The 25,286-nt window shown below is 40.5% G+C and overlaps 1 protein-coding gene across 1 annotated transcript in view; it reads right to left on the bottom strand.

The window, feature by feature from the left end:
• HOOK3 (hook microtubule tethering protein 3) overlaps positions 1-25,163 on the bottom strand; it is a 105,134-nt gene extending 79,971 nt beyond the window's left edge. The window contains exons 1-2 of the mRNA XM_021681597.1: positions 24,879-25,163; positions 16,232-16,317 (exon numbers count right to left, since the gene is read on the bottom strand). Coding sequence (XP_021537272.1) covers positions 16,232-16,317; positions 24,879-24,935 — 143 coding nt within the window. The 5' untranslated portion in view covers positions 24,936-25,163. The remainder of the gene's footprint in view (positions 1-16,231; positions 16,318-24,878) is intronic.
• Between the last annotated feature and the right edge of the window lie 123 nt (positions 25,164-25,286).

The raw sequence follows: 25,286 nt of genomic DNA, 5'->3' as shown, positions 1-25,286 counted from the left end.
GTGAAGTGGTATGTCACTATGGTTTTGATTTATATTTCCTTGATGACTAATCATGCTGAGTATTGGCCATTTGTATATTCTCTTTGGAGAAAAGTCCATTCAGTCTTTTCCTATTTAAAAATTGGGTTGTCCTTTTATTATTGAGTTCTAAGAGTTGCTTTTGGGGGTTGGGTTTCCCCCGCTTAGTATTCAAGAAAAAAGCCCCTTCTCAGACATAAAACACGTAAATAATTTGTCACATTCCGTGAATTGTCCTTTCACTTTCCAAGAGTTTTATAGTTTTAGTTCTTATACTTAGGTCTATGATTCATTTATGTATGGTGTAAGAGAGGGGTCTAAGTTCATTCTTCTGCATGTGGATATTCACACCCATTTTATTTTTAAGCTTAATCTAGCTTTTTTAGAAGTTCAAAAGAATAAAAATTAAGTAAAAGAAACTAATTTGAGCAACTTTTTTTTTTTTTTTAAGATTTATTTATTTGACAGAGAGAGAAACAGCGAGAGAGGGAACACAAGCAGGGGGAGTAGGAGAGGGAGAAGCAGGCTTCCCAAGGAGCAGGGAGCCTGATGCGTGGCTCGATCCCAGGACCCTGGGACCATGACCTGACCCAAAGGCAGACGCTTAACAACTGAGCCACCCAGGTGCCCCTTAATTTCAGTGATCTTGTACAAAATAAAGGGAAACTTATTGGAAGATCACTGAGGTAGGTTATGGTATTGAAGGATAACTGGGCCTCACAAAGTACTAGAATAAAGACCTGGAAAGCTGTTAAGAACCCAGACAGTACTCTCCTTCTGACTTTCGTCTTTGTTTCTGCCCATCTATATCATTCTCTCTGCAGACTGACTTTTTTCTGTTTCTCCATATACAAGGCTGAAGATAGCTGCAGACACGTTCCAAGTCTTCAACATTTTAGTTCAAACAGTTTAGAGACCAGCCATCATTCAGTCCCAATTCTAAATTCCCGGATCATTCTAAATAGTCCAGCTAGAGTCTGTTTTTCATCCCTAATCCAATTTATATGTGACCAAAAGGATAGAGGGCTTGCAAGTAGGTCACACACAACTTTAGGGGGAAGAATGACCACACCTGGCAGGATAAGGGTGAATTTTCAGAGAAAGTGACTGTTATAAAATGGGAAGACCACCCCAGAAAGTGTCCTTTTTCCTTAAAACCTCTTGTAAAAATAGATAACGCAAAGAAAAGCAACAATTGAGTGAATTCTACTAAAATACTAAAGAACCATTATAAAAATAATTCAGAAATCAGAAAATATTCAATATTTTTTGACACTTGAATAATCTAAAAAGCATAATCATTGCCAATCAAGTGTTAGTCTTTCCAACCAAAAAAGACACATAAGGCCGGCAATCTGAGTTTGGTGCTACGTGGCTGATGATTATTACTCAAAGCCAAAGGCACTGAACTTACTAGCTGAGTGGCAATTCAGGGTCACACAACTAAAAGATACTTAAACTTCACCTGCAAGCTCATAAACTTATAAAAAAGAATGCTTTAAATTGTCTAAGAAGGTGCGCCTGGGTGGCTCAGTCGTTAAAGGTCTGCCTTTGGCTCAGGTCGTTGTCCTTGGTCTTGGGATCGAGCCCTGCATCGGGCTCCCTGCTCAGCCGGAAGTCTGCTTCTCCCTCTCCCACTCCCCCTGCTTGTGTTCGTTCTCTCGCTGTCTCTATCAAATAAATAAAATCTTAAAAAAATAAATAAATAAATAAAGTGCCTGGCTGTTTCAGTCAGTAGAGCGTGTGACTCTTGATATGTTGGGGGCAGAGTTCACTTTCAAATTAATTTTTAAAATGTCTAAGAAATTATATACTCCAAAAACTCCTGAGATACTTAATTTACAATTTAGAGCAATACTTATAAGTAAAAGAACTCAGAAATATCTGAATATTGCAAATCAAACACTATGATACAGCTTGCTTATTCCTTAAAAGATCACCAAATCAAAATCTCAGAATCATGTCTGAGCTAGGGAGGGAAGACAACAAAAACTGCTGCTAAGCACCAATAATAATATACTAGGCACTGAATCAGGTACTTTACATTCACAATGACATTGCAAGGGAGGTATTATTATTCCTGTTACCATTAAGGAGTATCAGACTCTGAAATCAAGTAATTTTCCCAAGTTCAATCAGATAATTAAGTGGCAGAGTTGGCAGTATAATCATTTTTGTTAAAACAGATCAGTAAAGTTCAACACAAAACTGATTTGAGCCAACAACACTAAGGTCCTGTGGCTCAGTATCTCCTTCATGCTGAATAAACTAGGTCACAAGAAGAGAGGGACCAACATGGTTCATGACACTCTATGTTCATTAAGGGCAGGTATCTCTTCTCATTCACTCATTCCCAATACCTCATGTCTGACACATAGCAGGTTCTCAATAAATATCTGCAGACTGAAATACATTTAGAAAGTGACAGTACTTTTAAGCTATCCATAAACTTCCAATCTACTACTTGGGCAGAACACAGCAAGAACAGTAGTCTTATAGTCTTCTTACATCCAGTGTGACTTTTCCCAGTAATAAACTTTGATTCAGTATGTAGGCATCTAACCATAACTCTGTTTCTATAAGTAGTTCACAATTTCAGCTATGTTTTCTAAGTACCCCCTAATTAATGCTCTCAGGCTATAACCAAACAATATAAAGGCAATTTTCTCCAAAATCTTAATAGACCGTAGTTCTGCACAGACATGTAAATAACAACTGATAATCTTACTGGCGTGTTCTTCATGAGTAAGAAGCTATATTTAGCTTCTTACTATGTCCTGACTCTTGCTAAGAAAAACAAAAAGAACCCATGAAACATACAAAACCATTTCCTTAGATTTTTCCAGTAACACATCTATCTGACTATAACTTATGAACTGGTCCTAGTTTAAGTTAAAAAAAAAAAAAAAAAAAAAACCCATTAACTTTAATCAATAATTCAAAAAATATATTATCTGCCTGCACTTAATTACCTTCACAAAAATAAACACACTAAGTTTCATTTGTACTGCTAAAATTATTTAATAATTAAGAATATTCTTATTGAACTCAGCCAAATTAAGATGGGTCCAAAACCAACACTGTATTTTGACTCCATCTCTTAATATGGCATTTTTATTAGCAAACCTGAGTACTTTTTAGGTATGTTGATTTCTTAGGTCTGTTTTCTAATTGTCTTTTAATTACCCAAACAATCATTTTGGTCCCCTGCCATTAAATGTGTATTCAAGAGTTAGCTATAATAATTTTCACATCCATAATGACAACAAAAATATAGCAAATTATGCTTAGCCCCTATTATGTCAAATTAAGCCATAAAGGCACATAAAGGATAGGCGTTAAGCTAAGAATCAGCAACTCAGGGTACTAAAAAAAGAAAGTATCCATTTAAGAAGCTTTCCACCAACATCCACAGCTTGACCTTCATTCTCTCTGTTGGTCTCATCTATCTTCTTTTTCCCTCTTTCTTAAACTCTAAAAATTAAGACTAATGGCACTTAGAGGTATAACTTACTACTTCTGCTCTTAGTCTTTCAATCAATATGTGGTTGTGGTATAATAAAAAACGTATTTGGTCTTCGTCCCTGGTTCCTGAGCTCCTAAAACCCTTAGCATTTCCTGGTTCCTGGCACTGAGCTCCTAAAACCCTTAGCATTTCCTAAGTGACAGGAGTGTCCTTTGTAATTTATAATGAGTCTTTCTGACCATAACTGAGTTTATGCTAATGAGGTGATTCATTGTGGATGAATCTAGATAGCTTCAGGATGGAGGCTGGTTCCAAAGGAACAAACCACACGACTAGAGGACTGGAACTTTCAGCCCCACTTCGACCTCCAGAAAGGGGCTTGAGGTTGAGTTCATAATTTCAATCACATCTATGGAATGAAACCCCAAATAAAAATCCTAAACAACACGGTTCAGGGAGTTCCTAAGCTGGTGAACACATTGATATGCTGGGAGGGTAGCATGCCTGGAGAGAGCATGGAAGCTGTGAGCTCTGCGCTGCCCGCAGCCCCATACCTTGCACTATGCATCTCTTTCCTTTGACTATTCTTGGATTATATTCTTCATAATAAAACTATAATTGTAAGTATAAAGCTTTCCTGAGTTTTGTGTCATTCTTGAAAATTACTAAAAGGGCTGAGGGTGGAGAGGAGTTCATAGGAACTCCTGAATTTATAGTTGGCCAGGAAGAAGTGTGGCTGAGCTGAGGATTGCACATCCACCTGGCATCTGAAGTTGGGGCAGTTTTGTGGGACTGAGGCCTTAACTTGTTAAGAAGTTAGCGTCAGAACCGAACTGTAGGACATCCAGCTGGTATTGGGGAAACTGTTGATGGAAAATGAGAGAGTAGTGGTGAACTATTCTTGGAGACAAAAGAGAAAAGATGATAAAAGCTGCTTTCCTTTTTTTTTTTTTTTTTAAAGATTTTATTTATTTATTTGACAGAGAGAGACACAGCGAGACCAGGAACACAAGCAGGGGGAGTGGGAGAGGGAGAAGCAGGCTTCCTGCCGAGCAGGGAGCCCGATGTGGGACTCGATCCCAGGACCCTGGGATCATGACCTGGGCCGAAGGCAGACGCTTAACAACTGAGCCACCCAGGCGCCCCAAAGCTGCTTTCTTTTAATTTCAAAGTCAAAATAAGTCCATATTCATTCATTCAACAAACAAGGTACCAGAATGGTAACAAGTAGTCCAGATCACTTAGGATATACTATTGTGAGTACTTTGGCTTTTACCCTGAGTGAAATGGAGTAACAATGTCGAGTTCTAAGCAGAAAATCTTACTAAAAAAATCACTCTGGCTGCTGGGTTCACATTAGACTGTGGGCAGGCTAGTACAGAAACACCCTCATCAGGAAATTATTTTTTAAATAAATTTTATGTATTTATTGACAGAGAGAGAGAGGAAACACAAGCAAGGGGAGTGTGAGAGGGAGAAGCAGGCTTCCCGCTGAGCAAGGAGCCCAGATGTGTGGCTGGATCCCAGGATCAGGGGATCATGACCTTAGCAGAAGGCAAGGCAGACACTTTACGGCTGAGCCACCCAGGTATACCCTCGTCAGGAAACTATTAACATGATAAAGGCAAGAGACGATGGCGGCCAATGTTGTAGCAGGAAAAATAACAATTCTTATTATAAAAGTTTTCCAGGGGGCGCCTGGGTGGCTCAGTCGTTAAGCGTCTGTTTGGCTCAGGTCATGATCCCAGGGTTTGGTTACTGCCTGTTTCTCATCTCTTTAGGCTCTTTAGTTTAGAATAGTCTACCCCCTTTCTTTTTTCTCATGGCATTGGCTTGCTGAGGAGACTAGGTCTATTGTCCTTTAAAACAGCTCACTTTCTGGATTTGCCTGATTGTTTCCTCATGATTTAGTGTAATTTGTTCCTCTAGCCTCTGTGCTTTTCTGTAAACTGGAAGTCAGAGCTAAAGGCTAGATTTAAATATACTTTATAGATATATTTTAAAAGCATAGTTATCAGGATTTCCTGGAAGATTCTATGTGGGATGGGGAAAAAAAGAAAGGTTTAATGGTTTGAGCAACTAGAAGGAAATGCAAACAACTGAAATGAGAAGATTTTTGACCGAGTGGGTTTTAGGTAGAAGACAGAGAGTTTAGTTTTAGATATGACAACTCTGAGAGGTCTTTTAGACTCAAATGGAGACATTGAATAGACAATGAGGTTAAGTCTGGAGGTCAAGGCAAAGATTCATGCTGGAGATACAAAACTGAGTCATTAGGATATGGATGATGTTTAAATCCATGAGACCAGATGAAGTCATCAACTAAGTGAATGCAAACAGAAAAGAGTAGCAAGGCCTGACTCCTTAAGCACTTCTCCGTTAGGAAGTAGAATAGAAGAGGAAAAATGAGCGAAGGAAATACATATCATCAAGTAAGACAGGAGAAAAACCCAGAGGCTAACAGTATCTTGGAAACCAAATTTTTAAAAGTGTTACAGGAGGTAAGTCCTTTGAATGCTGCTGCCATGTCTGGATAAGGACTGAGATTGGGCCATTAGAATCAGCACTATGTAGATAATTGGTGGTCCTAACAAGCACAGTTTTAATAAAAGGGTGGGGGAAAAAAAAAATCCCTGACTGAAAAGTGGATTTAAAAGACCCGGAAGTGGGGTGCCTGGGTGACTCAGTCGTCAAGCGTCTGCCTTCGGCTCAGGTCATGGTCCTAGGGTCCTGGGATCGAGCCCCACATTGGGCTCCCTGCTCCGCGGTAAACCTGCTTCTCCTCTCGCTCCCCCTGCTTGTGTTCCCTCTCTCGCTGTGTCTCTGTCAAATAAATAAATAAAATCTTAAAAAAAAATTAAATAAAAGAGCTGGAAGATAGGAATACAAAACAGCTGGGTACAGACTACTCTTTAAAGAAGTTTAAAAAAAAAAAAAGTTTTTGCCACAAAGGGGAGGAGAAATGGAATGACAAAAGTGAGATCAGGAGTATTTTTAAGATTTTATTTATCTATTTGTCAGAGAGAGAGCGAGCAAGCACACACGCATGTGCGCAAGCACAAGCAGGGGGAGCAGCAGGCTCCCCACGGATCAAGGAGCCAGATGCAGGACTTGATCCCAGGACCCTGTGATCATGACCTGAGCCGAAGGCAGACGCTTAACCAGTTGAGTCACCCAGGCATCCCTGAGACCAGAAGTATTTTTTTTTTTTAAAGATTTTATTTATTTATTTGAGAGAGAGAGAATGAGAGAGAGCTCGAGACGGAAGAGGGTCAGAGGGAGAAGCAGACCCCCCGCTGAGCAGGGAGCCCGATGTGGGACTCGATCCCGGGACTCCAGGATCATGACCTGAGCCGAAGGCAGTCGCTTAACCAACTGAGCCACCCAGGTGCCCCAGAAGTATTTTTAAAGAGGAAAGAAGTAACCATTTGCTTGCATGCTAGTGAATATGATACAGCAGATAAGGGAAAAGTGATGATTTAGGAAAGAAGCGCAAATTGGTAAAGTGATGATCCTAAGTAGGTAATAGGCAATGGGATGCAATATACAAAGTCCAAGTACTAACTTTAAGATAGAAACCTTCCCCTACAGCTCTTTGTATCATAACAGGTAGCAAGACAAAGTCAAACTAATGCTGCCAGGTGGGTACATGTAGTCATGGAATTCTATGGAAATTGTTTTATTTGTTTCAATTTCCTCAGACGTAGGATGTATCTACCTTGTAAGGTACTGGAGGTCTGAAGAGAGAAAAATGTGAGATAGTCATCTGGAAGAGTGGGGGAATGAAAACACTAGGGAAACACAGTATGACTGTGAGATTCCATAAGGTAACACTTGCAGTTTTGTGGTGAGAAATTTAAAATGAGATCCATCAGCATGTCTGCATTTTTTTTTCCAGCTGGATTCAACTGCATAGGTAAGAAGCAAAACTGGTAGGACATTAGATTTAAGCAGAGTTGTGGTTTTGCAAAACAAATACAATATGAGAGGGGCAGGGGAGCTAAAAGTATACGCAGGGGAGTAATTATGATTGACCATGGAGTTTCAGCTAAATAAGAGGAAAGAAAGAACAGTGAAGGTGGACAGTTTTAAGATCACACTGGCACTAGAGAATTAAAGAATTATTGGAGACTTGATACCAGAGGAAGGGAGATGGAAAGACAGGAAACAATAATCAGACAGTGGTAATGAGAAAGCTGAGATTATGGGGGATTACACATTATCAGTAATTATAAGGTATAGGGTATGATCACGGGAAGGAGTGCCTGAAATATAGTAGAAGACAAGATCAATGGAGAGAAGTTCAAGAAACTGGTAGGGAGGGGCGCCTGGGTGGCTCAGTCATTAAACGTCTACCTTCGGCTCAGGTCATGATCCCAGGGTCCTGGGATCGAGCCCCAGGTCAGGGCTCCCTGCTCCGTGGGAAGTCTGCTTCTCCCTCTCCCACTCCCCCTGCTTGTGTTCCCTCTCTCGCTGTGTCTCTCTCTGTCAAATAAATAAAATCTTAAAAACAAGAAAGAAAGAAAGAAAGAAACTGGTAAGGAAGGATATGAAGGATCATCCAGGTATACATCCAAATCACCAAGAATGTAGGTAAGAGTATTTTGGGAAGAGCTGACGGTGTGCCAGGATTCAATACTGTTGAGAAACAAGATGGAATGACAACAACAATGAAGGGTAGTGGATGATGTCATAAAGTTCAAAACTAGAGTTTTAAGGAAGATGAAGGAGAATGGTCTGGAAGCAGCACTAAGGAGTACCACCTTAGTACCTCTGGGCTAAGTGGTACTTGAACACTGTGGGAGAAAAAATAGCCATCACTTGAGAAGCCTGCAGAAGTAGTGTCAGGGGAGAACCAGATCTCTTTCAGAGTCTAAGTTGGATCAGGCAAAGTGCTGACTATTCTTTGGCACAAGTACTGCAGGTTAACCAAGCTTAAGAGCATAAACAGCCAATTCAAATTCTTGCTATGTCATATAAAACATCCTGTGCTCTCTGAAGTGGACTCTGCTTTATTTATTTATTTTTTTTACCAATATTAATTTTCTTCGAACCAAAAAGTTGAAGATAGAAAGCTCATTTAACAATCACAGTTCCCAGGGCGCCTGGGTAGCTCAGTCAGTTAAGCGTCTGCCTTTGGCTCAGGTCATGATCCTAGGGTCCTGGGATCAAGCCCTGCATCAGGCTCTGGGCTCAGAGGGGGCGGGGAGCCTGCATCTCCCTCTGCCTGCTGCTCTGCCTACTCTTTCTTTCTGTCAAATAAATGAATAAAATCTTTAAAAACAAAACAAAACAACAATCAGTTCCTTCAAGACTTAAGGGAAAAAAAGTTTTCATTTTGTATTTGTTAATGTACAGATGTCAAAGGACAGAGTACTTCTTAATGTTTCTGGTGACTGATCTATAGTAAAAATTAAACAAGAATCTAATCATCTATGGATGATGTCTGTCTGGTCACTAGGCAAATCAACATAATCAAAAGTCCTGAAAATATGGGAAAGGAATCTTTTTAATAAATTGTACAAAAAAAAAAAAAAATCAATCCTTATATATAAAAACTAAAAATTCATCACAGACCTAATGTAAGCACCAGAACTATAAAACTTCTAGAGGAAAACGCAGAAGAAAATCTTAGTGACCCTGGGTTTGGTAAACATTTCTTAATAGGAAAAAAAACCCAAACATGTTGGCTAATTGAATTTAAAAAAGAAAAAAAACAGGGAGCACTTGGCTGGCTCAGTCAATGGAATGTATGACTCTTGATTTTTGAGGTTGTGGGTTCAAGCGCTACACTGGGTGTAGAGATTACTTAAAAATAAAATCTTTAAAAAAATAGAATAAAAACAACACATGAAAGAAAAAAGTAAGATTTTATCAAAATTTAAAACTTTTGCCTTGCAAAAACACTATTAAGAAAATGAAAGGGGGAGCGGACCCTGGGTGGCTCAGTTGGTTAAGCGTCTGCCTTTGGCTCAGGTCATGATCCCAGGGTCCTGGGATCCAGCCCAATATTGGGCTCCCTGCTCAGCGGGGAGCCTGCTTCTCCCTCTACCTCTGCCACTCCCTGTTTGTGCTCTGTCAAAGGAATAACAAATCTTAAAAAAAAAAAAAAAAAAAAAGGGAAGCCACAGATTGGAAGAAAATACTTTAAAACATACATCTGAAAAACGACTTTAGTATTTATATTTTGTATTTATAAAGAACTCTAAATTCAGTAAGACAATTTAAATAAAAAACAGGCAAAAGATTATGGGAAACCATTCACAAAAGAAGATATATAGATGGCAAAAACATGAAAAGATGCTAGACATCATTAGTCATCCTAAGAATACAAACTAAAACCACAATGAGTTATTACTAGACAGCCACCAGAATGGCTAAAATCAAAAAGACTGCCTTATATACCTGAAATTAATGTAATACTGTGTATCAACTATACTTCAATTAAAACAAAACAAAACAAAACAGGGGCACCTGGCTGGCTTAGTCGGTAGAGCATGTGACTCTTGATTTCAGGGTTGTGAGTTCAAGCCCCATGCCAGATGTAGAGATTACTTAAATATAAAACCTTAAAAAAAAACCCAAAAAACAAACAAAAAAACAAAAAATACTGACCTTAGCAAATGATGGTCAGACTGTGGTGAAATAAGAATGTTCATACACTGCTTGTTGGGGCAAAAATAGCACATCCACTTTGGAAACACTCTGGCAGTCTTCTAAATATTAAACATACACCTAACTATATGGTCTAACCATTCCACTCCTGGGTGGGATTTTACTAGAGGGAAATGAAAGGATATGTCCAAAGATTTGTATGCTAATGTTCAGAGATGCTCTATTTGTAATAGTCCCAAACTAAAATAACCCAGATGTTCATCGGTAGATGAATGAATAGATGAATAGATCACAGCCTATCCATATAATGGAGTACGTATGAACTATTATAGGCAACAACATGAATCTCAAAATAGCATGTTGCATGAAAGAAGCCATACCTTCTCCCTCAAATAAAATGTATTGTGTGAGTTCATTTATATAAATTTCTAGAAATTGCAAATTAATCTATAATGATGGAAAGTAAATCAGTGGTTGCCTGGGGATGGGAAAGGGGTGGCAGAAAGGAGGGACTGAAACACTTCTTTAAGTGATGGATACATTCATTATCTTGGCTGTGGCGATAGTTTCACAGGCATCTACGTAGGTAAAAATTCATCAAATACTATACTTTAAAAATGTACAACTTACTATATGTCAATTTCATTTCACTAAAGCTGCAAAAAAGAGGGAAGCACTGAAAAGAAATTAACTATTAAGCCACATGGAGAAATCTTAAATGCAATGTTGCTAAGTGAAAGAAGCCAATCTGAGAAGACTACATATGGTTATGATTTCAATTACAGGACATTCTGGAAAAGGCAAAACTATGGAGATAGTAAAAAGATCAGAGGTTGTTGGGGGTCTGGGGTGGAGGGAAGGATGACTAGGTAGAGCAAAGAGGATTTTTAGGGCAGTGAAACTACTCTGTGTGATACTATAATGGTAGATCTATGTCATTACGTATTTGTCAAACCCATACAGAGAATGTACAACACACAATAAACTTTAATGTAAATTAGGGACTTTGGGTGATGATGTTTCAGCATAGGTTCATCAATTACAACAAATGTACCACTCTGGTGTGGGATGTTGATAGTGGGGGACGCTCTATGTAGTGGGACAAGGAGTATGTGAGAATTTGCCATACTTCACGCTCCATTTTTAAAAACTTTTTTTAAAGTAGTGAAATATACACAACATAAAATTTGTCATTTAAATTGAAGTGTGCGGTTCAGTGGCATTAAGTGCACTCACACTGTTGTGCCACCATCACTATCATCCACCCTCAGAACTTTTTTGTCATCCCATACTGCAACTCTTTTGCCATTTCAATTTTGCTGTGAAACTGAAACTGTTCTAAAAAAACAAAGTCCTATTAATTAAAAATAAAAGGAGTGGACATGAACCTACATGGAGAAAAAGAAAGAAGACAAGAGCAACAAAATTTTAGAAGCTGGAAAGCAGATGAATGGAAAATGACTAAAAGGCTGGATACAGAAAAAATTATACTAACAAGAAACATACTTAGGCCCATTCTATTTGATAAAATTTCTACTGAAACCACAGAAAGATACAGTTTTTCACTTCTCAGCTCAGACAAAATGAAAAGATTTGCAATTTCCAGTGAAACTCTCTGCTCAACACACATACTCTTTTGGCTTTCCTCATACCTCTTTGATATCTCTGTTGTTTGAGGTTCCAACCAGAATTAAATGTCAAAGTTCTTCAAGGCTCAGGCTACACATATTTTCCTCTTACGCTATACTATTCACTAAGTGACTTAATCCACACTAATGGCTTTAATTAAGAGATACCCAAATTGATTCTGGACTTCTCTTCTACACTTTAGACCTGGATGATCTAATGCTAACTTGGCATTTTCTCTTATGTTTCAATACCACTCAAATCCAATGTCCCCCAAACTAAACGCATGATATATCCAGCACTCCTCCACAGCAGATCCCCTTTCAGCATTCCCACATCTGTGCTTTGTCCTCACTTCTGTGTATTTGCTTGAGAAATTTAAAAGTCAATTTTTTTTTTTTTAAAGATTTTATTTATTTTATTTGAGACAGAGAGAATGAGAGACAGAGAGCATGAGAGGGAGGAGGGTCAGAGGGAGAAGCAGACTCCCTGCAGAGCAGGGAGCCCGATGCGGGACTCGATCCCGGGACTCCAGGATCATGACCTGAGCCGAAGGCAGTCGCTTAACCAACTGAGCCACCCAGGCGCCCCTAAAAGTCAATTTTGATACCTCCCTTTTACTCACTACCCCATAGCAATCATCAACATTTGGTTTTCTCTACTATTTTGAGTCTATCCATTTCTCTACCTCCTTCACTACCTCCTAATCCAAAGCACCATAATCTCCTTTCTAATTTATTACAAATTTCTTTCCAATTGATCATCCCTCATCATTATGGCCTCTTCTAATTCATTTTATACCTGCAGCCAGAATATTTTCAAAATATAAATCAAACTCGAATTTAAATAAAAACTTAAAGAATGAGAAAACTGGTGCAGCTACTGTGAAAAACAGTATGGAGGTGCCTCAAAAAGTTAAAAATAGAACTACCCTGGGGCGCTTGGGTGGCTCAGTCAGTTAGGCGTCTACCTTCGGCTCAGGTCATGGGATCAAGCCCCACATCGGGATCCCTGCTCAGCAGATAGTCTGCTTCTTCCCCTCTCTCTGACCCTCCTCCCGGTTTGTTCTCTCTCTCCCTGCCCCCCCTCAAAAAAAAAAAACCAGAACTACCCTATGACCCAGCAATTGCAGTACTGGGTATTTAATCCAAAGAACACAAAAATATGGGATACATGTACCCCAATGTTTGACAGCATTATCTACAATAGCCAAATTATGGAAACAGCCCAAATGTCCATCAAATGATGAATGGATAAAGAAGATGTGGTATATATATACAACGGAATGTTACTCAGCAATCAAAAAAAAAATGAAATCTTGCCATTTGCAACTACATGGGTGGAGCTAGAGTATTTTTTTTTTTTAAAGATTTTATTTATTTGACAGAGAGAGATACAGTGAGAGGAGGAACACAAGCAGGGGGAGTGGGAGAGGGAGAAGCAGGCTTCCCACTGAACAGGGAGCCCGATGCGGGGCTTGATCCCAGGACCCTGGGACCATGATCTGAGCCAAAGGCAGACGCTTAACGACTAAGCCACCCAGGTGTCCCTGGAGCTAGAGTATTATGCTAAGCAGAATAAATCAGTCAGAGAAAGACAAATACCATATGATTTCAGTCATATGCGGAATTTAAGAAACAAAACGAGCAAAGGGATTAAAAAAGAGAGAGAGGCGAAGGAAGAAACAGACTCTTAACTGTAGAGAACTGATGGTTACCAGAAGGGTTAAATACGTGATGGGGATTAAGGAGGGCACTTGTATGAAGTGCTGACTCACTTTATTGTACACCTGAAACTAATATTACACTGTATGTTAACTGGAATTTAAATAAAAACAAAAAAATGTAAATCTGACCCTGTTAACTCTTCCCTGCCTCCGCACCTCCCAAATTGCTTGTCCTATCCCTTGGAATAAAGACACAAGGCCCTATATGGTCTGGCAACATCTCTCTTTCCATTCTCATTTTGTAACATGCTCCCTCTTTCTTTCTGTGGTGGTATTCACCATACTATCAGCTGGTACAGCCTCCTCTGTGTACAGTCTTCTGTATGCTAAGGAATCTGTTACCAATCTTCTTTCAGATTTAATTTCTTGGGGCACCTGGGTGGCTCAGTGGTTAAGCGTCTGCCTTCGGCTCAGGTCATGATCTCAGGATCCTGGGATCGAGCCCTGCATCGGGCTCCCCGCTCCGCGGGAAGCCTGCTTCTCCCTCTCCCACTCCCCCTTGCTTGCGTTCCCTTTCTCACTGTGTCTCTCTCTGTCAAATAAATAAAATCTTAAAAAAACAAACAACAACTTAAACAAAAAAAGATTTCATTTCTTTACTTTCTCAGGTAAAATGTTTGTGACTTCCTTAAGTTAAATGTCTCTTTACAAACTTTCATAACATTGTGTATTTCTGCCCTGTAGCACTGGTTATAATAGCAATTTTGTTTTCATAGTTAGTTAAAAATCTGTTTTCCCCAAGGTTTTAAACTCTCTGAAGGCAATTGCCCTGTGGCTTACCCCTGTATCACCAGTGCTGGACACAAAATAGCCATTCAATAAATATCAAAGGGACAAGGAGGAACTGAACTTCCTTAAAGTTGTACATATTATACAGTTATTAAAAATAGATAATATGCAACAATATGAATGAATCTCAGACATTATGCTGAGTGAAAAGGAGTCAGACACAAAAGAATACATACTGCATGATTCCCTTCATAAGATGTCCAAAAACAGAAAAAACTAATTACTGGTGTAGAAGTCAGAATCACGGCTATCATTGGGCAAGGGGTATTGATTAGAGAGGGTCATAAGGGAACCATCTGGGGCTAGATAAGTTACATATTTCAATCTGGGTGGTGGTTACACAGATGTGTATACACAAATACATAGATGATATACATAAACACACATATTCATCACTTTTTTAGTATACTTTTCCATATATGTTTAACCGTAACAAAAGGAAGACATTTTGGGGAAAAAAGGTAAAAAACTAAGTACTGATGAGAAATATGCTTACAAGACTTTGGTAAATTAATTGCTTTTACGATGTATGCTATGATCCTGATTTGGTAAAACAATATACACATACAGTTCTTCTGGTTTCTGCAAATGACAGAAATCCTACCCTAACTAACTTAAGCAAAAAACTCATTTACTGACACATACTTGGAAAGCTTACTTAGCTTCAGTGAAATTCTAGAGACCATTCAAGGCTAAAAATTATTAGGGCACCACTCAGAGGTGACCATGAAAATCACAGGATCACTGTTCTCAGAGTGCTAGAACCAAGCCTCATCAGGTTTCAAATGAGCGTTTTCAAGCTCCATCAAAAAGTCTGTGCGCCTGTGTATCTGGAGAGATGTGTCATGTAGTTACAGAAGAAAGCGACAGCAAGCTAGTTTTCAAGCATCAGTCCCTAGTTCTAAAGACACACACATTCTCTGAAATGCAGGCATCTGAACTGCTTTTCAGATGGGCAACTCTATATACTCACTGCAAAGTGAACAACAGCAAGAATTCATTTACTGTTGATATGGATTCTTACCAAAACTGCAGGAAATCCCAGCTAGTTATATGCAAATCTTCCAATATCATAAGGCCTACAAGTGCCCAGTGCTTCAAAAGACAAAAGTATACCCCAAGTCACATCAAGCCTAATGATTTCTTAAATTTACAAGTAATGTTTTATTTGAAAATTTCCTGATCAAGTTGGAGATAGCCATACAACATCAATTTTACAACCTCTATTTTTTCAAGTACTTAGAAGAATCAGGTATGTTTTGTATATCCCAAACAAGTATGTCATTCTTTTAATCATTTGGTAGACATGAGTATCCATGATGCAGGCTGAATCATGAAAAACTGATGATATTTAACCATTTGTGACTTCAAAGGGCATTGTCATATGATTCAGCCAAAAACCAACCTTGTGCTAGGACACAACAGTGAACAAAACAAATTCCTTGTCTCTGTGTGGATCTTACACTATGTGTGTATATACATGGGTGGCGGGTGGAGCAGCACAAAACAAATGAATATATGGTATATAAGATGGTGTTAACATACCTCAAAGAAGAACATAAAAGGTTAAAAGGGATACAGCAGAGCATAGGGGAATGGTTGTCACTTATTTTATGAGTGGTCAGGGAAGGCCTCACTGATAACATTTGAGCATAATCCTAAAGAAAAGAGGGAGTAAGCCTCTGGATTCTCTACAATGAGAAATCTCATCACTAACATGAAAATTTCTGCCAAGCTTACGCTGAAAAACACAAGAACAAATAATTCTGCTAAAACCAATGGACTGTTTTAACAATTATGGCCCTAATTAAACTTTCAGCCAGTCAATCTGTACCTAAACAAGTACATGCCATCAAAATAATAACTGACATTTAAAGCTCTTATTCTACATACAACACACATTTCATGTAAACATTTTTTTGGCCATGTTTTCAATCTAATAAATATTCATATATAAGAATATACAAAAAGATAAAACAATTTATTCTTACATTTTTTGAAGAACCTGGGCCATCACAACCCCATTCGTTAAATCTTCTACAGTCTGGCATGGTGCATCCACATTAAATGTCTGGATCTGGGGGAAGAAAAGGGGGAGGTTAGGGGGGAGATTCCATGGTTAACTATATAGGAGATTTCTTAGGCTTCTTTTTATGATTATCTCATCTTGAGAGCTGGAATAAATTTTAAAAAGCAGTAGAGTTGGAAAATCTTTCCCTTATGGGCAATTTCCTGCAGGTTCTCATTGTCATTTTTTCCCTTAGGTAGAAAAGAAATTGTGGCAGATACCTGGTGACATCCCAGTATCCATTCATTCTCCTTACAGATGGCCAATCTAAGCAAGTCATGGTACCTTCATCCCCTCTATCAGTGACTAACTTAGGATTCAAAGGTAAAGACAATTTGAACCAAAGAGTTGCAGGGAGATGCTTAAACTTGAGTTTCTAGGAAAGAAAAGCCATCTCCTCTTGATGTGAACACATATGTTGCCTCAAATGCCACCAGCAGTCATCTTAGGGCTCTTAATGGAATACCTTTTAGGATGAGGCCAATGCAGTGTATGACAGAGAAGAGGGATACAAAGAACTAGGTTCTTGAGGCCAAAATTGAGCCACTGAATCAAAAAAAAAAAAAAAAAAGTGAAGCCTATTATGCGAGACAGACGTGTTTAAGGCTGGCCAGGTTGAGACTTCTTTTACTCAAAACGAAAATATCTTTACACAGATGCAAAAGTCACATTCACTACAGTTGAGGTTAGATATTCAATTTTGAGTCTAAATGTATTCTGAATTAGATCTAACTTTGCAAAAAACCAAAAAATCAACAACTAACTTTGCACTGGTCAGCATGACATGGTCAAGAAATAGAAATTATTTCCATGAGTAAGATAATACAGCTGAGCCAACAATGATTATACCTAGTAGTGCAACCAAGACTTAGAAGGAAATAAATCACTGAGAAAAGACAGATGCGGCCATGCTCTCCCACAGTTTATAGGTTAGCAAAATGAAAGAGTATGATAGGGTGTGCAAATAGCAACACAAATATTAGAAGTGAGAGTAGGGGGGCGCCTGGGTGGCTCAGTCGTTAAGCGTCTGCCCTCGGCTCAGGTCATGATCCCAGGGTCCTGGGATCGAGCCCCGCATCGGGCTCCCCGCTCAGCGGGAAGCCTGCTTCTCCCTCTCCCACTCCCCCTGCTTGTGTTCCCTCTCTCGCTGTATCTCTCTCTGTCAAATAAATAAAATCTTAAAAAAAAAAAAAAAGTGAGAGTAGGATGTAGTCTAGGAATGAAAAACAGCTTAGCATGGGATGGGGGTGGGGAAAAGGAAGAGATGGAACAGGGAAGAGAATATAATGGCGAAAGACGGAGCAGCATTGTGCAAAACCTCATAAGCCATGTTAGGACTTTATTCTAAGAGCAACTGGGCGGGGGGGGGGGGGGGGGGAAGCAAAGGACTCCAAGTAGGAGACTGAGGCCATCAGATCTGCACCGTATAAAGATCATCCTGGCTGCAGTAAGAAGAACTGGAGGGGAAGAGGCAGAGACCTATTTTAGTAATTTTATATTATTAACACAGATGAGGTCAAACTAAGTAAGGACAATGGAAATATTGGGAATAACACTCAGGTCTTCTCACATTTTTATTTACTGGGTTACATACTCAGAAGTGAAATTACTGGGTGAAAGTGTATGCACATTTTAAGGTTTCTGATAAATACAAATTGTCCTTAACTCTAGTAATTCTGTTCTAGTAATTTTCTCACTTCGTAACAGTAGGTGTCTACTTCTCTATATTGTATCATTTATCAAATCTTAAAAAAAAAAAAGCTACTGACAAATGCAGTAACTTCTTTATATTTTCTATATAGGAGAGTCTTGTGGGTAGTGATGGTTATGGTGTGGAAACTAAGGGAATTATCTTTTTTTTTTTTTTTTTAAAGATTTTATTTATTTATTTGACAGAGAGAGATACGGTGAGAGAGGGAACACAAGCGGGGGGAGAGGGAGAGGGAGAAGCAGGCCTCCCGCCGAGCAGGGAGCCCGATGCGGGGCTCGATCCCAGGACCCTGGGATCATGACCTGAGCCGAAGGCAGACGCTTAACGACTGAGCCACCCAGGCGCCCCGAAACTAAGGGAATTATCTTAAAGATCACATAGCAAGTGGTTTTTACCTAGGTATCCATTTGGGAGAGTAATGAAAAGAAGCCATCCCCTAACACTAACCTCATACATGGTATAGGTTCAATAATTAGTAAATGAATAAATGGAACAAATAAATATCTGCAGGAACTGATACTAAATTTTATTCTATACTATCTCCAGCTCCCTCCTCAATAGTAATGTGGTAACAACAATGTAGTTTAAAAAGAGATAAGCGGGCGCCTGGGTGGCTCAGTTGGTTAAGCGACTGCCTTTGGCTCAGGTCATGATCCTGGAGTCTTGGGATCAAGTCCCGCATTGGGCTCCCTGCTCGGCAGGGAGTCTGCTTCTCCCTCTGACCCTCCCCCCTCTCATGCTCTCTCTCTCTCTCATTCTCTCTCTCAAATAAATAAATAAAATCTTTTTAAAAAAAGAGATAAGCACCTGCTTTCATTTTACAGTTGATAAATCAATCTCTCTCGTAGGTTTAGAATGAAAAGGAGGCGGCAGTGAGGGCCACATCTCTTTACCACTAATCTTAGCACAATGTCTAACAGAATAAGCCCTAAGTGAGTATGTTTTGAATGTAATGAACTAATTCTATCCCAGCTTTGCTCCTAATTTTCTGTGTGAACCTGGGTGTGCCACTTTACCTCTCCTAATAAGTTTTTTTTAATCTAGTAACTGAGAAAAATACCTTATGGAGAGGTATTTTGCTAAAAGAATAAATGAGAAAATGAATGTACATTAGATATTTTGAAAAGTCGAAAGCAGTGTTCCCAAACCTGGTGTACGTCAGAATCTTCTGGAAAGTTGAAGACTGGGAATCGACTTTTAACAAGCTCATCAAATAATTATGTGGTGGGACACGGGTTGGGCATTTGGAACCCTCTGATCCAAAGCAGATTAGGAAACTGTCTCTGGCCAATTAGAAGAAAAAAAATCAATAAAGTAATTCTTCAATAATGTAATTTAGTACTAAAATTCTGTTTCTCTATTAGGACTTAGAAAAAGCTATCTTCATTCTGATTTTTAAAATGTGGCTTCCAACAATTACTTTCTCTGTATTGGCTCTTAAGGTAAATAAATACTTGATCATGAAGGCTACATGTCCACCTGTGCTTGAAATAAAAGTAAAGCAGGTCCCAAAGAAAATCTAGCTTTATAGAGTTTCCTTTTGGGATGATAAAAATGTTTTTGGAATTAGTGGTGATGGTTGAACAACCTTGTGATCATACTACAAACCACTGAATTGTACACTTTAAAAGAATGAATTTTGGGGTGCCTGGGCGGCTCAGTCAAGCATCTGCCTTTGGTTCAGGTCATGATCCTAGGGTCCTGGGATCGAGCCCTGCTCCCCGCTCCCTGTGCACCGTCCAATAAACATAATCTTAAAAAAAAAAAGAATTCTAAAGAAAAAAATAAAAGAATGAATTTTATGGTATGTGAATTATATTTTAATAAAAAAAAATCTATCATCTACCACTTCTCATTAACTCCGAGTTAATATCTAACAGGATGTGTCCGGATAGCAGTAGGGTAAAATTTAAAGATAAATACACCTAAGTGCATTAAGGTGTGAAATTCTACCTAAAAGGTCATAACCTCTCTTTCAATTCCAAGAAGCTCTATTAACATCACCCAACTCCATCTCACCCTCCCCCCACAAAAGCATGATAAAAGTAAAGCATGAGATCACCTGGAATTAGTATCTCCACAGCAGCAGTTCTCAACCAGGGGTGATTTTTCTCCCTATGAGACATTTTTGGTTTTAACAAATAGGTGTGTGCTATTGGCATCTAGTGGGTAGAGGCCAGGGATGCTACTTTTAAATGTCCTACAATGCACAGGGCACTGCCACAAAGAATTCTCCAACCCCAAACGTCAATAATGCTAAAATTAAAAATCCCTGCTCTAGAGCAGTGGTTCTCAAGGTATGTGGTCCCCAGGCCACTAACAATTGCATCACCTGGAAACTTGTTAGCAATCAGAATCTCAGGCCCCAGCCCAGACCTACTGAATTACAAACTCTGGACATGGGGCCTAGCAATCAGTGTTTTAATGAACACTCTAACAATGCTAATCAATACCAAAGCGTAAGAACCACCTGAATGAATGCAATTGAAACAGAGATAAAGTCACACTTACCCAAAGTCACCCATACATAGTATGAAACAAAACCAGGATTTGAACCCAGGTTCAAATGTCAGAACCTATGCTCTTATCTACCATTTTATATTCACCCTCAATTTTTTTTTTTTTTTTTTTTTAAAGATTTTATTTATTTATTTGAGACAGAGAGAATGAGAGAGACAGAGAGCACATGAGAGGGGGGAGGGTCAGAGGGAGAAGCAGGCTCCCTGCCGAGCAGGGAGCCCGATGCGGGACTCGATCCTGGGACTCCAGGATCATGACCTGAGCCGAAGGCAGTCGCTTAACCAACTGAGCCACCCAGGCGCCCCTTCACCCTCAATTTTTAAAAAAGAAAACGCTTTTTTAAAAATGTGCTTTAAGGGGGCACCTGGGTGGCTCAGTTGGTTAAGCGACTGCCTTCGGCTCAGGTCATGATCCTGGAGTCCCAGGATCGAGTCCCGCATCGGGCTCCCTGCTCGGCAGGGAGCCTGCTTCTCCCTCTCCCACTCCCCGTTTGTGTTCCCTCTCTCGCTGTGTCTTTCTCTGTCAAATAAATAAATAAAATCTTAAAAAAAAAAAAATGTGCTTTAACTTCTGTACACTGATTATTCCTCCATCACAGAACAAAAATTGTTGGTAGAATGGAGTTAGGCAGACAGAATGGAAGGTGGGAGACACAATCACAAAAATGATACCTTCCCCAAGTCTACACACTAGTATACATTTTATTGGCTGTTAGGTATTATGAAAATTACAAGGGTAGGTTAATCTTGCTGGGTTTCCCAGAAGAAATGTACTTAGCCTATGTGAGGATTCTTTTCCCACTTAACTTCTTGCCATTAACTGGTAGCATTCCAGACTCTTTCTGGTTTTTCAGTCTCTAAAACCTAAGAAAGAACAATCTTTTAATGTAAAGTTCAAGAAATTAGGCTTGGGGCACCTGGGTGGCTCAGTTGGTTAAGCAACTGCCTTCGGCTCAGGTCATGATCCTGGAGTCCCGGGATCGAGTCCCGCATCGGACTCCCTGCTCGGCGGGGAGTCTGCTTCTCCCTCTGATCCTCCCCCTCTCATGCTCTCTGTCTCCCATTCTCTCTCTCAGATAAATAAATAAAAAATCTTAAAAAAAAAAAAAAAAGAAATTAGGCTTGACAGGTGTAGTAGGCAGGGCAGATTTCTTTAACAGGTAAGAACACAATTTGACTCAGAGGGTGGGGAGAGGAGGTAGAGTGGAAATTTTCAAGCACATCCTGCTGAACTTGCTTGCTGCATAAACTCTGATTTGGAATTTAAGCTTAAGGTGTTTTCCACCAGTAGGAGGATACTCTGTCTTCTCTTAAGTATTTCTCTTTCAACAAAAATTTGGAACATTTGATTCTTGGGCTAGTAGGTGCTCTGATACAATAGCAATTTATCCAGCATTTAAGGCAATTCAATGTCCACAGAAATGAATTCTGGATAGGTGACTAATAGTCATCCCTTTTAAGTGCCTGAGGCTTTATTATTTTAACTATTCCTAGTGGAAGAATTTCTAAAGTGTACTATCTACTTCCTATCTAGTACTAAATGCTATGTAGTGAAAATAAACTTTTGATATTCAAGATCACAGTTATGATCTTCAATAATTGAGCATAAGGTTCTTTAATTCTGTAAGGCTGTCAGCTCAGAGAATGAATCACGTGGGGCTGAGCTTTCAGTTCTTGGATCTTCTAGGTCACTGGCAGCTGTCTGTACCTTGCTGAGTGTTGCAGTTACCTAACCTGTGTGCACAGAACCCACATGTGGCTATAAGTTTATGCAGAGTAAATTAGTCCAAATGGGAGTCTTGTCTTTTCAAGTAGGTTCCATACCAACTGTGGGGCTTGAACTCACTGCCCTGAGATTGAGAATCACATGTTCTACTGACTGAGCCAGCCAGGCACGCCAATGGGAGTCTTTTCTTTGGAGTATATTGCATACATTTTTTCCCTTACACTTGGTTTTGGAATTGTTTTCAGCATAAGCTGGCCTCCAGATATGAGGGGAATTACTAGACTAAATGTATACTTAGCTACCTCATTTTCTGCATAAACATTTATTCTGCTTTTTATAATAACTTAAAGAGAAGCCAGCATTTAACTCTATTTTGAAACATTTCAATGCATAAGGTTTTAAAATGTTTCCAAATCTTAGAATTGTACATCTTTGTGTAGACTCTGCCCTCCAGTTGTTACTTAAAATCTCTAATCTTTTCTCCAGAAATTTTCCTTGTGACATTTCAAAAATCCTTTTCTACAACACCATATTCCCTGACCTCTCTCCGTATCTGATAACCCGGATTTTGTTTTCTTGACATTTACCAGATTCTAAATAGATGCTCTCATACTCTGTGATTCTCTTAGGATCCCTTCAAACTTCCCTCTTAGACTCTTCCTCTATATTTTTGTTAGCATTTCTCACTCAAATAACTGCAATGAGCACCATCTTTTTGCAGATGCCCTTCAAATACACCTGTTTTTAAGACTTGTCTTTCTAGACTTTAAACAATGCAGCCCTACTTCAGATTCAGTTAGCTTCCTCATCTTTGCCCTATTGCCTTTTCCTAGCATTGAGGGAGGAATTTACTTGTACAGACTCAAAAGGCACACCTTAAGATCCTCAATCTTCTGTTTTTACAACCTCTGCCAAATCTATTCCTTCCATAGTATCAAAGAATGTGTTCATTCTTTTCCTTTCTCTCTCCCCTGCCTTGGCCACGTTATGCAGCTTAGCAGTTTTTCTCTTCTCTAAAAGAGTAGTGAAACCCATCTTCTCGTCTGAAGTTGGAATCCACTATATTTGTAAGCTGTATGTTAACTATATATTATTGCAAAAAACAGAAACACCCCGAAATCCCAAGAATAGCCTAACATAAAAGTTACAGAATATATCAAGCCCTACCAGTGTATATATTGTTTCAGAAGACATAATTTGATTCCTGACACAGAACACATTATGAAAATCTCAGAGTAGGGGCGCCTGGGTGGCTCAGTCGGTTAAGCATCTGCTTTCAGCTCAGGTCATGATCTCAGGGTCCTTGGAAGGAGCTCCGTGTGGGGCTCCCAGCTCAGCAGGGGAGTCTGCTTCTCCCTCTCCCTCTGCTGGTGTTCGCTCTCTCAAATAAATAAATAAAATCTAAAAAAAACCACAAAAACTCAGTATTTACACTACCTTTGTTACAACCTACCTAAGGCAATGCTTCTCTAACCTTTCCATGGCAGTGCCCCCACAAAGGAAAGTGACATCCGTATTTTAGGGACCTGAACTTATAAATCAAGGCACCACTAAACAGAATTTCTTTGACATCTGTATCTTACCTTTAACATTAACCCAAATGTTGTAGTCACCTCAATAAATATATTAGTGTCTTATTCTAGAAATGACATTTAACATTTTTAGCAGTGAGTAAAACTCCCAGAAAAAGCACTAGGTTTATCCCGTGGCTCTGCAGACCTCTATACATACACACACGCCCCCGCCCCCCAAAAAACTGACACCAAGGTTTGTGAAACACACAGCCTGGGTTTTAGGACCGGCTCTCGAAGAGGCTGCTAAAAGCACAATTATTAGCATGAGAACTAAACAGGTATTTACTTTAAAACATGACAATTTTAATAACTTTAAGATTAGAAGCCCACAACGTCGCCCCAAATTGTCGAGTTCCATTAATGATACCCACATATCTTCCAGATTTGTTTTTATATTTATACCTTTAAATAAGTATCTCCACATCGCTTACTTTCTAATCTCTGAAGTGCATCTCGCATTTTAAATACCGTCTCTGGGTGCCTTTTCGTATTTTTCCTACCCTCCCTTCAAAGTACTTTTCTCTTCCAGTGGGGTTGGCTCATCCGTCAAGGGGCTACCCTCAGTCCTCCGCGAATGCTACAACAAAGGCGAGGAACGTCGTAACCAGGGGTCCCGAGTGCCTCTACCGGCTGCGCCGAGCGCAGAGACAGCCAACGCTTTGGTGTCCCTGGCAGCGCGAGAGGGAAGCGCCAGCGCCTCATCAGCCGCAAACAACAACAATCCTAATCACAGTGCCGCCTGCACCCCATCATTAGGCTCCACCGGGCCTGTTTCCTCTCGGAGGGCAGCCAACACCTCAAGCCCGGCAAGTTTCCCCCCGACCTGGGGCCGAGTCCCCTCGCTCCCGGCCGCTCCCCGCCCAGCCCGGCCGCTGGGGTAGACGCGGCCCGCACCGGCGTCCCCCGGCTCCGCCCGCCCCAGGCCCCGGATGTGACGGCACCGCCGCCCTCGGCGCTCGCCCCCCGCGACAAGCGTGGGGGATCCCGGAAAGGAGACCTGGGGGAGGGGGTCTTCCCCCGACCCGCCAGTCATCACATACCCAAGTGAGAAGGCTCTCGCACAGCTCCACCCGCTCCACCGACTCCACGTTGAACATCTTCCCTAGCTGGGGCTTGGCAACGCCTCCCCACCTCAAGAGAAACCGCTGCCGCTCGGTCTGGGGCTGCGTCGGAGGGTCCGGGCAGCTGACCTGGCCTCCGGCCCACCTTCTCCTCGGGCCCGGGCCGCCGACTACCGCCCGGGCGCTGCCAGCAGCTCTCGCACCGTCACCCCCGCTGCCCCTCCTTCTCCTTTCACGCGGGACCGCGCGCCCGCCGCGCGCGCCCCCGGCCACGCCCGCAGCCCCGCGTCCCCGCCTCCAGCCCCCCACACCCCTCCTCCAGAGAGCGCCGGCCCTGGCCAGAGCGCCCTCGCTCCCGGCCGCTCCCCGCCCAGCCCGGCCGCTGGG

The sequence above is a fragment of the Neomonachus schauinslandi genome, chromosome 2, assembly GCF_002201575.2.
Source record: "Neomonachus schauinslandi chromosome 2, ASM220157v2, whole genome shotgun sequence".
NCBI classification, from domain to species: domain Eukaryota; kingdom Metazoa; phylum Chordata; class Mammalia; order Carnivora; family Phocidae; genus Neomonachus; species Neomonachus schauinslandi.
This window is presented reverse-complemented; position numbering and strand designations above follow the sequence as displayed.